General features: G+C 37.2%; 2 protein-coding genes across 2 annotated transcripts; one reads left to right on the top strand and one right to left on the bottom strand.

The window, feature by feature from the left end:
* Positions 1-569: 569 nt before the first annotated feature.
* LOC117343718 (protein YAE1 homolog) lies at positions 570-5,130 on the bottom strand. The gene is made up of 3 exons (XM_033906189.1): positions 4,913-5,130; positions 3,452-3,573; positions 570-1,746 (listed from the first exon to the last, which is right to left on the bottom strand). Exons 1-3 carry the CDS (start codon positions 5,006-5,008, stop codon positions 1,356-1,358), a joined length of 609 nt encoding a protein of 202 aa, XP_033762080.1. The 5' UTR covers positions 5,009-5,130; the 3' UTR covers positions 570-1,355.
* Positions 5,131-10,690: 5,560 nt separating this feature from the next.
* Positions 10,691-11,896, top strand: LOC117344114. Its single transcript, XM_033906762.1, has one exon. The coding sequence runs from the start codon at positions 10,691-10,693 to the stop codon at positions 11,894-11,896; it is 1,206 nt and encodes a 401-aa protein (XP_033762653.1).
* Positions 11,897-13,410: the final 1,514 nt, after the last annotated feature.

Genomic DNA, 13,410 nt, shown 5'->3' with positions numbered 1-13,410 from the left:
AAAGTATGAACATTTTCAAGATTCGCGTTTCAGTAAAACATCATACAGTTGTATACATATATAATAATAGGTTGTGTTTCATACATTAAAGGTAATAAGGGCTATTCCAGTAAAATATATAACCAACAGGAGGACTCTAGAAATAAAGTCTATTCATGTGTGATGCTAGAGAAGATGCAGCTTATTCTAATGGCACTTCTCGAATTATATTACTTCTATATGTGTGGTCAGTGTAGACAAACCTGGAGTCCTTTCGGTGGGTAGATATTTTACTGGAATAGCCGAATACGTTCAGTCTTAAATATTTACCAACCCTAACTTAAAGAACTGCGATGTTACTATAGTTTTACTTTGTCTAGTTACATTATAGCTTGACATGTCATGTTTTCTTGTCAAAGAAACTCTGCAAAAGTACAAGTCCATATTAATGACCTTTGTACAGCTTCCAGAAACAATGTATTAAGGATGTACCTATTAATACTCTTATCACCATCCAGAGTTATTGCCCTTGTCAACTTAGCCTCCTTCATTCTCTTACTGTCTTGTGAATGCAAAAATATAAAGTCGCGTAACACGAAAACAGCATCAATTTATTTCAATTTTCTCTGAATATTTAGTTATACCTTGTACTTCATGTATCACATCAAGATACCAAGATAATCCGACAACGAACAATATAAGGTGATGCCATAAAGATAATCAGATAAAAAACAATATAAAGTGCTGCCATTTAGTAAGCACCATTTAATTCATGTCTTATTGTAGCTTTTGCTGATCCTAACATATTTTTTTCTGAATTGACATGTACATATTGTAGTAGATATTACCATCAGGGGAGATAATTTACCAGCATTTTTTTTTTTTCTATTTGAGATTCACAACTGACAGCCACTTTTTTATTCCGCATACAAACATAAAAAAATTAATCATGATAAGATATAATTAAACAATATGAATATTTTTGAGATTCATGTTTCAGTAAAGTAGCATAAAGCCTTAAGTGGGTTTTACACACATTGTAAACTAAGCTTATTTCATGTCCTTTAACACTTGACAAGCAATATGCTGCATCATCAAAAATTCGCTTAGTTTTTTTTGCTAAATTTGATACTTTCACATTGTGATATGATCACTTTGGGTATGAAAAAAATAAATACACCCAATAATTAAGGTATCCTGATAGGTGTCATATCTTATGGCTGCTTAGTCATTGTTAGTGTGAAGAATGATCTGTTACTGCCAGGCAGTAAAAAGTACTATCTTCATCTGCAATATTTTCAACTATAAGGCATGCTGGTGTAGTCTTCATTTTACTCCACAGCTGATTTGATTTACATCAGAAACAATTCCAACATTCATTTAACATGCGATTCCATGATGACCTCCAGACGTCTCTGTAACGTGTCTAACTTACTTCTGGTATCAGTTGATATACTGGACAACTGTCCATGTATGTCCACTGTCTTTTGGGATTGTTCTAAATTACTTTGGACATCAAGATCTTGACCACTACCCTGGCCGCCTTTACATTTACAGTCCTGACAACTCGTTTCGTTTGAATCTTTGCTGACCTCACTTTGGACTCCACACTCCTTGGTGCTATTTGTCACCTGAACCTCCATACCTGTAGATGCTTTCATACAACTCTGTTCTAACTCACGGACATCCTGTAGAAGCTGCTCCAGATTAGCTTCCGTAGATTTGTCCATATCTATCTTATGTATATGTTTCATAGATAGGTTAGCACTGTAATGGAAAAGTAGAAGATACAATTTATTTTAAAGGTGAAGAAAGTTAAAAGATTAATAGACTCTGTTAGCTGTGACTCTGTTAGATGTAAGTGTTTGAGATCTATTTTTCTCTTACCCTGGACAGGGATATCCACAATATTATCAGTTTGAGATTTTCTTATCTCACCCTAGCGTTGAGACAAGCTACTTGTCATCTTTGCACCTTCTCAACAAACTCAACAAATTGTATGACGCTACAGCAAGAATTCAATGAAGTAGTAGTAACAATAATATGACGTCATACATACATGTCAAGATTTATCTGCATATAGATGTAACATCAATATTGGATACAACATAGGCCAAATAGGCTAGGAGAAAAATGATCATTCGGTCCCCTTGTAAGTGAGGTAGGGGGATCTCAACGATCAGGGTAAAAACATAATGCATTTAGCAACTTAATAACCTTTCCCCTCAGGTTGACATCCCTGTCCTATTGAAGGAGGTAGAAGATTTTTATTATTCTGAATCAAGGACTAACAGCCTCTGATCAAGACAAGTTTATCTCGAACACACACTAGTAGTAGTCGTGCAGAAGAAACTGCATGAACTATTTATTATTACCAGAATGTTTTTTTAATCAAATTGTCTCCCTTGTGGGTTATGCCTCAGAAAACTATGACGTTAAACTTGAATAATTATGTCACTTTGTGCCAGACATCGCATATAGATACGAGACAGATCAGATGAGACAGCACCAAGTGATTCAGAGATTTCCCCGTCTTATGTACAAGATTTACCTCATTGTCATTTTGAACTCTATGCTACTTGCCATTAACATCATTGTTTTATTTGTGCTGTATAGTGAACCATATGACAGTGCAATGCAGAATTTTCACAAGCAAAATTTACGTCAAAGACAATGTAAACACTTTTCGTCAAAGTAAGGAATTCTGACTTTCATCCGCTACCTACAGTATCTTAAAGCATATATATATATTCAGAATTATTCATCAAAGTAAGGAATTCTGACTTTCATCCGCTACCTACAGTATCTTAAAGCATATATATATATTCAGAATTATTCAGACTATTGTAGCCAGTAATTTTATATTAGCCTAAGCTTGTCAATGGAAGATCAGTAAGAATAGTCTTATCGGCCCTTTGGATATGCTGTATCAGGACGAGGGGCCCCATAGCCCTCACACTCATATGATCAGCATAGCCAAATCAACTTCTACGCAGTAGCTTAATCCACATTGTTTTCCAGCTCAATGTCATAAGATTAAAGTGTAGACAAAAATATCTGTCAACTTAATAACATACATTCACTGTTACACCCCAGTGAACATATACTAAGCTTCATTGGTCATGAGTCTGATGGAGGTGATCCGAGTCATGAGAATGTCACCTACATATTCAATACTGGATGTTCAATACCAGTCACAGTAAAACCTGTCATACATTGTATGTGACTGTCCAAAGGAAGCAACAAAAAAGGTCACATATGACAGGTGTTCTCTTAATCCACGATCAGAAAACTAGTACCCCGTCATATGACTGGTGGTCTCTTCATTCAGCATCTGATAACTAGTATAATGATTAATGAATAGCAATGGAAGGGAAAAGTGAGGTCACATATGCGAGGGAGTCACTTAATCCAGGTGGTCACTAAGCCAGGTTTGACTTATAATACCAAAGGCTATTAAAAATGCTGTTACCTGATTTCTCCTCGCAGTACAGCTATGTTGAAGATGAGGGATGCTGCGGCTTTGTACCCCTGGTTAAAGCCCTCCTGGACATTGACCTCCTGACCTTCTGCCATTCCATCTCGGTAACCAAGCTTAAATGCAGTAATATGAATTCATAATTAATGTTTTAGTTTTTTTATAGCTTGATGTATGGAGCATAGAAATATCTGTTGATTGCAATATCAAATTAATACACATATCATGTATTATATGACCTAGGTCAAATGAATTCATCACGTTTCTAAACCTGTATAGTTGTATTGTACAAGTTGTACAGGTACAATATGCTATACTATGGATGTTGGAACATGCTGTACCAGCCAAACCGAACCAGTCTTTGTAGTTTGTTTTTTTAATAGAACCATTTCGATCAAAGATGAACAGCCACTGCCATTTTGAGACAGGTCTTCTTGTAGCAGCTGGTGGCTACCACACTGAACATAAGGGAGGCTTGTTGTATGCCAATCTAGAGCAATTAGGAGGCAACCAGGACAGCATATATATATAGACTACTCCTATAACATAAGAGGCCGCTGGTCGCCCCTTTTTCTATCGGAGATGATTTTGCCGACTGCGACCTCGTTACACGGCGCCTGTTAAAACTATCTCGCCATGTAAAACCTCTAACATTGTTGGAGTAATATATAGACCAGTCTGTATTTGAGCTTTCCAAGAAACACAATCCACCATGGGTATTGTTAAAAAGGACTTCAACCAATGGTACCTAGCTATAGGCTGATACTCTGACTGACTGAACTATCGCTACCTCACAAGTACATCAAATTTAATTGAAGTTTTGTTATGAAGTGTATTCAAAAGGAGATTTATAATGTTTGAGAGAATTGTTTGTATGTTTACCAACTAGGATGATCCCAATCCGAAGGTTTCTGACGTTTTTCCAGCCTTTAAAAACTCTGATATGTTGGCCTATGTCAGACCAATAAAACATATACAGAAACCTTCATATTAGGATGATCCATTCTGTTAATAATTTATATTGCACGACTGACTGTGTGTACTGTGGATGATTGTGTTTGGAAGTTTCGATTCCAATGTGTTATGGTGCATGAGAAAACTTATGTTCGTTTTTATCTTAAATTTGGATACACAGATATGATTTGTATGTATATTTCTCATGCTGCGTTGAGATCTCCGAGTTTTGCAGGGATGAAACTACCGGTGTACCTAATGAGTGACTACAACTACAACTATGTATTATAGACGCTTCATATTATTCAATTAAATATCATTTATGATAATAATAAATAGAACATTTCTGCTGTTTTAGACCATTAATTTCACTCGATGTGACAATAGAAGAATAACACTCTGTTTTTTAGTCCTTCATCGTACATATAAGTCATTCCATGGCCTTCTGCCAAGCAAAGGTTTTACTGACAAAACTGTAGCCGCAAATATTGTCTATCTCACATTCGTCAAACTGGACTCCATCTTCTGCCAGTCTCTAGAACCAATCATGATCTCGGTGGCATTTTCATCGAATATATCGTCTTCTTGTGCTTCCATTTTCAGAATGTACAGTGTATATAGAGGCCCGCTAGCGTTGCAACACGTGTTCTGTATGCCAACTTCCTTTCACGTTATTTCACAACACTGCAACCATTTTGGATGGGTCACATGACTTGTACGCCATTAAGCAAAGTCACGTGGTAAATTACTATTAGCGGGAAACTATAAATATGACATTTTCGTTCGGAAAAAAACATCTTTTTACTACAAAACCGTCAGGAATAATGTTTACATAGGAACTCGATGCTTTTAGAGAGTGAAGCATTGTAGATAGTAACACGGATTTCTGATTTATGTAAATTATCCAGTTAAGAGGCTATTAGGGGCCTACTGTGCACTTAGCCAGGGACGTATATAAGCACTTTATTTGGAAATTCAATATATGTTTCATCAAAAGGTAGTGTAGTACAATCAACTGTGGGTATCAGACGATGTAATAATTTATATTTCCGGTTTAATCATAATTTAACGGAGACGAAAACATCTTATAAGTTTCTGATAATAAGCAATATAATGTAAAATGAAAATGTCCTGTAAGCCATAGTTTGGGTTGATGTAAATGTATCTGATGGTGGAAAATATTACAATCCATATGCGTGCGACATGCACGCTTGTAGTGCATGTGTGTATTGTTTTTAGAGGCTGCGATATGTTCGTGTTTGTCTCCTGGCGGCAGCGCAGAACTGATGCCGATTTTATAGTGCTACCTCACTGAAGCATACTGCCGAAGACACCAAGCAGGATACGCCACCTGGTCACATTATACTGTGTCAAGGTGAAACAGAAAGAAGTTGTTTTGAAAGAAGAAAAAAAGGTAAAGTCCCAAATTTAGTCGCCTCTTACAATTATACAATGGGGACAGCTGGTACAATACTTACACCCTACCAGTAGGGAGGTTTGTAGGGCATCACAGTTATCATTGATTGGTATTGCACGGTATTATTAGTCCCCTGCCGTTTGAAAAACGGGGGACTATACATGTAGGTTTACCCTCCGTCCGTCCGTCTGTCTGTCTGTCACGCAATAGTTGTCCGGACAACTCCTTCTAAAGTACTACTCCGATTTTAACTAAACTTGGTATACATGATCAGTATAACATGTAGTTGTGCATCCCACATTTTTTTCTCGAAAAACCGATTTTCAAAATGGCCGCCGGCTTCTCATTGGTTGAGGCTTGTCCGGACAACTCCTCCTAAAGTACTACTCCGATTTTAACGAAACTTGGTATACATGATCAGTATAACATGTAGTTGTGCATCCCACATTTGTTTTTTCTGAAAAACCGATTTTCAAAATGGCCGCCGGCTTCACATTGGTTGAGGCTTTTCCGGACAACTCCTCCTAAAATACTACTCCGATTTTAACGAAACTTGGTATACATGATCAGTATAACATGTAGTTATGCATCCCACATTTAAAAAAATGGGAAATAAATAGGTGCACTCCTAGGTCAGGCAGGGGACTTTGTATTGCTGTTGCAATACTATCCATCCTTGTTTTGTATAATCTGCATGTAAGTATGTTCCCCTGTCTTTATGAAAAGACGAATAGAAAAAGTCCAAGAACAGCTCTCTGTGGGATACCAATTGCTATTTCCTCCTCATGTGACGTATTCCGTTGAACAGAAAAGGACTAATTTGCCCGTGAATCTGTACATGCTCGTCATGTGAACAAGTCTGTGATGAGTGACTTTATCGAAGGCTGGACATCGTGTAATCGCAGTATGAGTGTACATAAATGCAACTTCCATGTTCAGAAAATGCATGTGAAGCTAATAAGTCGATAGTTATGTGATGGTTCATGGATATGGTCATTTCAGCTGCATTGTCCAATAGCTAGTTTTTGTGGCTGTGTGGTTGTGTGTCATGTCAGTGTACCGAAGTTAAGCAACGTCGAGCGAGGTCAGCTCTTGGATGTGCACGTTACATTTGGTGGCAGCGAACGGGCCTGGTATCCTGTAGGGTGCCCTCGGACAGCATGGCAAGCGCAATGTTCCTGGTGACTTGTTGGTGACTAGGGGGTCTGGTCATGAGGCGGCACCGCTATAACAACAAGAGGGACAGTTGTGTTTACCGAGGATGCCAGGTTGAACCCATGAAAGCTTCGGGACGAAGCTTATTGGCGAAGGGGGTAATGATGGGGTTCATAGATATGGGCATTTCAGCTGCATAGTCCAATAGCTAGCTTTTGTGGCTGTGTGGTTGAGTGTCGTGTCTGTGTACCGAAGTAACGTCGAGCGTGGTCAGCTCTTGGATGGGTGACCGCTCCGTTGTATCCTCAGTGCACGTTACAGTTACTGACTAATTTTTGGTAGATGGCATACCAGGAGTATCACAAATCTAGGTTTTACACTTTAAGGCACAAAATCCCTTATTTATGGATACTCTCTGACCGAGATAAGTTCTAAAGTATAACTCATAAATATTCGAAACTTCAATCACAGCATTTTTCTGCAGCAATCAAGTTTATAAATAAATATGAATCATTCGCAAAGTTGGGAAAACTTTTGCACTAGGCATCGAGGCGTGATTCGCTGTTATGTTTTGCTCTTATTAAATGATTAAGACAGTCTAATTGCTATCTTAATTGTCAGAGACATTCCCTGACGGCAGCCATTTCTAGGTAATATAATTTACATGTTCATAGCCCTATATTTCTATTTACCTTACGGACTAGTCTTTAGCAATTCAGACAGAAAACGTTACGGATTGGTCCAAAATAATGACTACAAATGCTTCTTATAATGACTACAAATACTTCTTCGCGAATTAATATTTGAAATCTGGAGGATTATGTTGTATCTACAGTACCTTTATTTCGGTTTCAAACCTTTCTTTTGTCATTACGAATCTTTTTAAAAGAATTATATCACACCGAATTCCAACTTCATTGTCAAAAAGACTCACCAGTTGTACAAGTCGGCATTTGTCATGAATTCTTTCAGATTTGCAATTATGAAAACCTTTCCCATTAATTCTGGTTTTCTGCATCTTGAAAAGACAATTTACTAACGGATACACGACAGTGATTTTGTTTCGGTCTCAAATATTTTAAGGTTACTGTTACTGTTCAAAGTCTTAGTAATTTGGACTCCAGGACCCTTTTAGTTTAGGGTGTAAGAGTTTTGCTTGCTGTCACCATTGTTAGAAGCGATTTAATTTGGGATCAGCTTCTTTTTCTGCCCATTATATAATGTACTGACATGACCTTTTTTTTCCTTGTACGTCTAATTCATCGCTAAGCGTCAACCAAAGAACATCAAGTACCAAGTTTATGACTTGGTATGTCTGGGACTGGGGGCTTCCTCACAGATGCGAACGCTCAATTCATAGGGGGAAGCAGAAACAAAACTGTTTGGGAAAAATGAAGAACTTAGAATTGGAAGAATGCAGTAGGAAAATCAATAAACCCTGCCTCCAGAGTAGTCTATCACATGCATACAGTAGAACTAGCGAAAAACTGTGCACGATATTCTAGATTTGTTTTACAGAATACAAATATTGCCATTTCATTGATATTTCTTTTAGATATCTTGGTGCATGGGATATCATCCTCACATTGCTGGTAGCGTAGTTTAATGTACTCTGATTGTAGACCCGTGAATGCTAACGTATTATACGATCGATTGGACACGGTTGAATCGTCGCCATTCAAAAAATATCTAGAATGGCAACCGGTGGACTACAGTTGTTCTGATCGCCGTGTTGTGTACACAATAAGCTCTGTGTATAAATATATATAATGTAAGAGGCATAATGAATATAGTCGGTTCTATGGTCGATATTGATGTGCAGTGACTTACATTTATATTTCGATATTACCTAACTCGGGGACAAACATACATGTACCTGCTCACTTGACACTGTCGAATGAACCTTTTATATGTTTCAGACGAGGAATTCATTTTCGACTCTGCTAGTCGCATACTACGGAATCGTAACTAATGAGAGATGATATGTCGACATTCTAGTCGAGGCGACACTGAAGCTGGAACTTAGCTGACAGGTTGGGAACAATATCTTAAGGGTTCCGTACCGACAACCAGGGACACTACCAAGCCGACCTCATATAGGTATGTACCACACCATCATCATCTATACTGGAACGAACACTAACGCTCAAGTACCACAAACGTATAGTCTATTCAGCAGTGTCACGTGGCTAGTTAAGAATGTTTCACCCCGGAACTTCGTTCTGATATATCTAATCCATACCAGTTGTCCATCCGTAAATGGACGTGATAGTCAAAAATAAGTTGTGTCGTAACTCCTGTCATAGCAAGGATAATTTGGGGAGTAGATTAAGAAAGAAAACATTGCATAACTATAGCATAGTTATGTTGCTATTTACTATTTTGCTACCAATATAACTCAGTCATACAACATCTTCCCAAGAGGTCTGTTGATTGTCTTTATTTCGATGTGTGAGTATAGCTACTTCGTCTTCGCTCTTCATTGATATATATGTACGAGAGGATGAATACCATACTTATGAGAATAATCGGTAAATATTGATATTATTTTACAATATACTTTGAAATAAATCTGACAACAACAACAGGTATTCTTACAGGTATTATTGTATGTATTTAAAAACCTAATGGTTTACTATATACATTAAAGTCACAGTTCCTGCCAAAGAGGGCGTGCTTACGGTTATCATTGATTGACCCAAGCCTAATAGTCACCAAATATTTGTATAGAACATTCGATTATTTGTTCATTGTTATATAATATTTCATAACTGTGTTTATCTGATGTATATTAAACAAGTATATGGTCCTACACATTCAGATTAATATAATCTAACATGGGCCTGTTCCGTGGACAGGGATATTTCAACCCGAGTGTAAGAGTTTGGCCAGTCTGAACGAGGCTTGTCGAGTCAAACTCTTACACGAGGGTTGATATATGAATGACCTTGACCTACATTCAAGATCACTGGGGTCGAATAAGCTAAAATCTTTAAGCGACTTCTTCTCAAATATCAAAAGGCCCAGGGACTTGATGTTTGGCCTGTATCATTCTTGGATAAAGTGCTACTAAGTTTGTTCAAATAAATGAACTTAACTTTCGTTCAAGGTCACAGGGGTCAAATAGGCTAAAGTCTTTAAACGACTTATTCTCAATAACCAAGAGTCCAAGGGACTTGATATTAGGCTTGTAGTATGCTTGGATGAAGGATTACCAAGTTTGTTCAAATGAATGACCTTGACCTACATTAAAATAGGCTAAAATATTTAAACGACTTAAAAATGAATAGCCAAGAGGCCCAGGGACTTCATGTTGGGTCTGTAGCATGCTTGTTAAAGGTCTAACATGTTGGTTAAAATGAATGACCTTGACCTTCATTCAAGGTCACAATTGTCAAATAGGTAGAAAACTTTTAAATGGCATCTCAAGAACTAAGAGGCCTAAACACCTGTCATTCGGTGTGAGGTATGCTTGGAATATGGCTACAAAGTAAGTTGTTATGGATTGCCTTCATTCGAGGTCATCAAGGTCATTTCTGACTTAAGTTTGTCAAAAGTGTGAAAAGACCGTCAAATTGTTAGCCAACAATGTCTAGTTTTTTTGTTTTTGTTTTTTGTTTTTGTTTTTTTGTGATTACATATTTTCCAAGATAATGCCCATCTATTGTATATAATATATAATTTCAGATGTGCATATATATGTCGGAATGGGGTCCTCTACTTCGTTCCTGCCGAAGTGCGTCCAGTACACTACATGTGATAGCTGTAAAATAGACTTTCAGCGCGCGGAAACATTTTGTGTGGAATGTCGAGAGTTCCGTTGTCCTAACTGTTCCTTACCTCACCAATCACGTGATCATCGACAGTTGTCGCTACCGCCAGACACCATTCCAAGTCGAGAGGAAGTGTGGAAAGTATGCGATCAGTGTGAACAGAAAGACGTAGTAGCAGTGTGTATTACATGTAAGGAACTACTTTGTAACAGTTGTGGTAACAACCATAAAATCACGAGATTCAAAGACATTCACAGTATACTTGATTTTCTTATCCAGTCGACAGGGAATAGTTCTGACAACAGCACGGAATCAATTCGTGACGCACCTGAGGTTCCACTTAAAGCATCGTATTGTAATAATTTCTCTTCTAGAGTTCCAGGTGATAGAAAAAATCGTCTGATTGAAATCCAGAGAATCGTGACTTTATCTGATGATCGGATAGTCGTTTTAGATAAGGAGAATTCAAAACTGAAGCTATTTGATGCTGATCTCAACTTCAAACATTGTTCCAACATGGATGAAGATCCAGTAGGATTAACAGTGGTAGACAATTGGACACTCGCTGTTTCCGACAAGAAAACAAACTGTATAACGTTGTATGCAGTACACAAAAACACATTGCAAAAATATAAATCGATATCTGTCGACAAGGAGTGCTGGAACTTATACGATATTTCCTACAAGAATCAAGTTTTTATCTGCTTGGCCTGTAACGAAAGTGAGCAGAGATGTAGTATAGATTTGGTGGATATGACAGGACATAGAGACAGAGTTATAGAGGAGGACGGGAATTATGATCTGGGTTCTCATATCGTAGCTGGAACCAGAAATTCGTTTTATGTGTCTGACTACTATAAAGACCAAGTGAGATGTATAACATACACAGGAGAACAACTCTGGACGGTGGCGACACCTGCTGGACCAAGGGGACTAACCCTGGTTAGGGATAAACTCTGTGTGGTTTCGGTAGTAGAGGGTATGGTCCTACAAGTCTCTATGGACGGTACAATGTCTGACCAACTACTTGTGCAAGGATTGGTTCATCCTCGCTGCATTTGCTTTCAAAAACAGAGAAACACTTTCCTTGTTGCACACGATCAGGCGGACGCACTTATCAAAACATACAAGATCGAATAAATACAGCAAAGGGTTTTATCATCAGGGACGATCAATTTTATATATTGTACACTATATTATTTTTATATTATAAAATCGAATATATTATAAAATCGAAAAACTATAGTAAGGGATGTCATCAGGGACGCTCTATATTGTATATTGTATATTATATAAGATCGAATGAATACAACAGGGGATGTCATCAGTGACACTCTATATCTAATATAGCGAAAAACAAAATTACAAGAGAAAATAATAGCCAATATTAAAGTTATTTCATAATTTCCAATGGACCTTTATACTAATTGGCGGAAAACAAACTTTGCAGTAGTTGCTGTTTCCTCTATTGTTTTCCCCGAGATATATATCCGTCGGCTTTGCAACAGGAATATTCTCTGTGATTCATTCCACATACTGGTGGCCGTGACCAGGATACTTAGGTTATATGCCTGTAGTATGTGTAGTTCATACTCCTCACGTCGACACGAAATTGACTGGTTTGTAAGAATTGATATTATATCTTATATACAGAAAATTAAGGTCTCCAGGTGAGTACAGAACGCAAGAAAACAATAAATATTTCTGTTTTATATGATAATTATCAATGCGACCCATTAATTATATTAAAGTCATTCTGTTGTCATGCATGACGTTTATATCCCATCAGTGAATGATAAAAACAGTTATGCATATTAAAATGTATTTTAACCGATATTTGTTACGATGTCGAGAGACATATATTATGATGGAAGCTACAGCCATGCTGTACATACATGTACGTCCACGTCCCAGTCTTTCAGCACAAACACGTTACATATTTGCAAAATGTCTTCATGCATCAGATCCTCTGCGATCCTGATCTTTATTTCTAGGTTTACATAGTCTGTTCTCATTAGGTGGCCAATTATTCAAATGTATCTTATAACAACAGAGTATCACAATTCAGTAACAGAATGTTATCCAAATTACGAAAAACTAAAACCACATAGCATAAACTGTTGATATATATCATATATCATGTTATAATTAAGCTTGGTTTTTAAGAACTGGATGTTTTCAACTAAATAAATCATTCTCTCATATTACAAATTAGTAAAAATACCACGGAGGACAAAATGAATTTATAGAGACACTTCCGCAGTTAATTACAATTACATGTTTCTTTTTCTTTCCTTGCTGTAGAAAAAACCGTCGTGTAACACTGGCATGGCATATAATGTCAGATTTCTAGTAATATTTCTGTAGTTGAGCTAAGCTGGTGGTTATTATGTAGAAATGCAAGAATCTCTAAGAAATATTCAAATAATGAATAAGAAAAAATCTATTTCATTTATGAATCGCTCGCATTAAAACCTGACGCATAATCTTGACAATTGTGTGCGGTGTCAAGTGGAAGGACTTGCCGGGGTAATGATTATTGTCAACAAAGATGTGAACTTTAAATTGAAGACCTTATCCCACAATATAAGATGATAAAATGATATCTCGATGTCACCTTATGATGAACGTTTTGGGAATACCATCACTATCTT

Source organism: Pecten maximus, chromosome 15, assembly GCF_902652985.1.
Source record: "Pecten maximus chromosome 15, xPecMax1.1, whole genome shotgun sequence".
NCBI classification, from domain to species: domain Eukaryota; kingdom Metazoa; phylum Mollusca; class Bivalvia; order Pectinida; family Pectinidae; genus Pecten; species Pecten maximus.
Note: the sequence above shows the minus strand (reverse complement) of the source record. Positions and strands in the feature narration are given on the sequence as shown.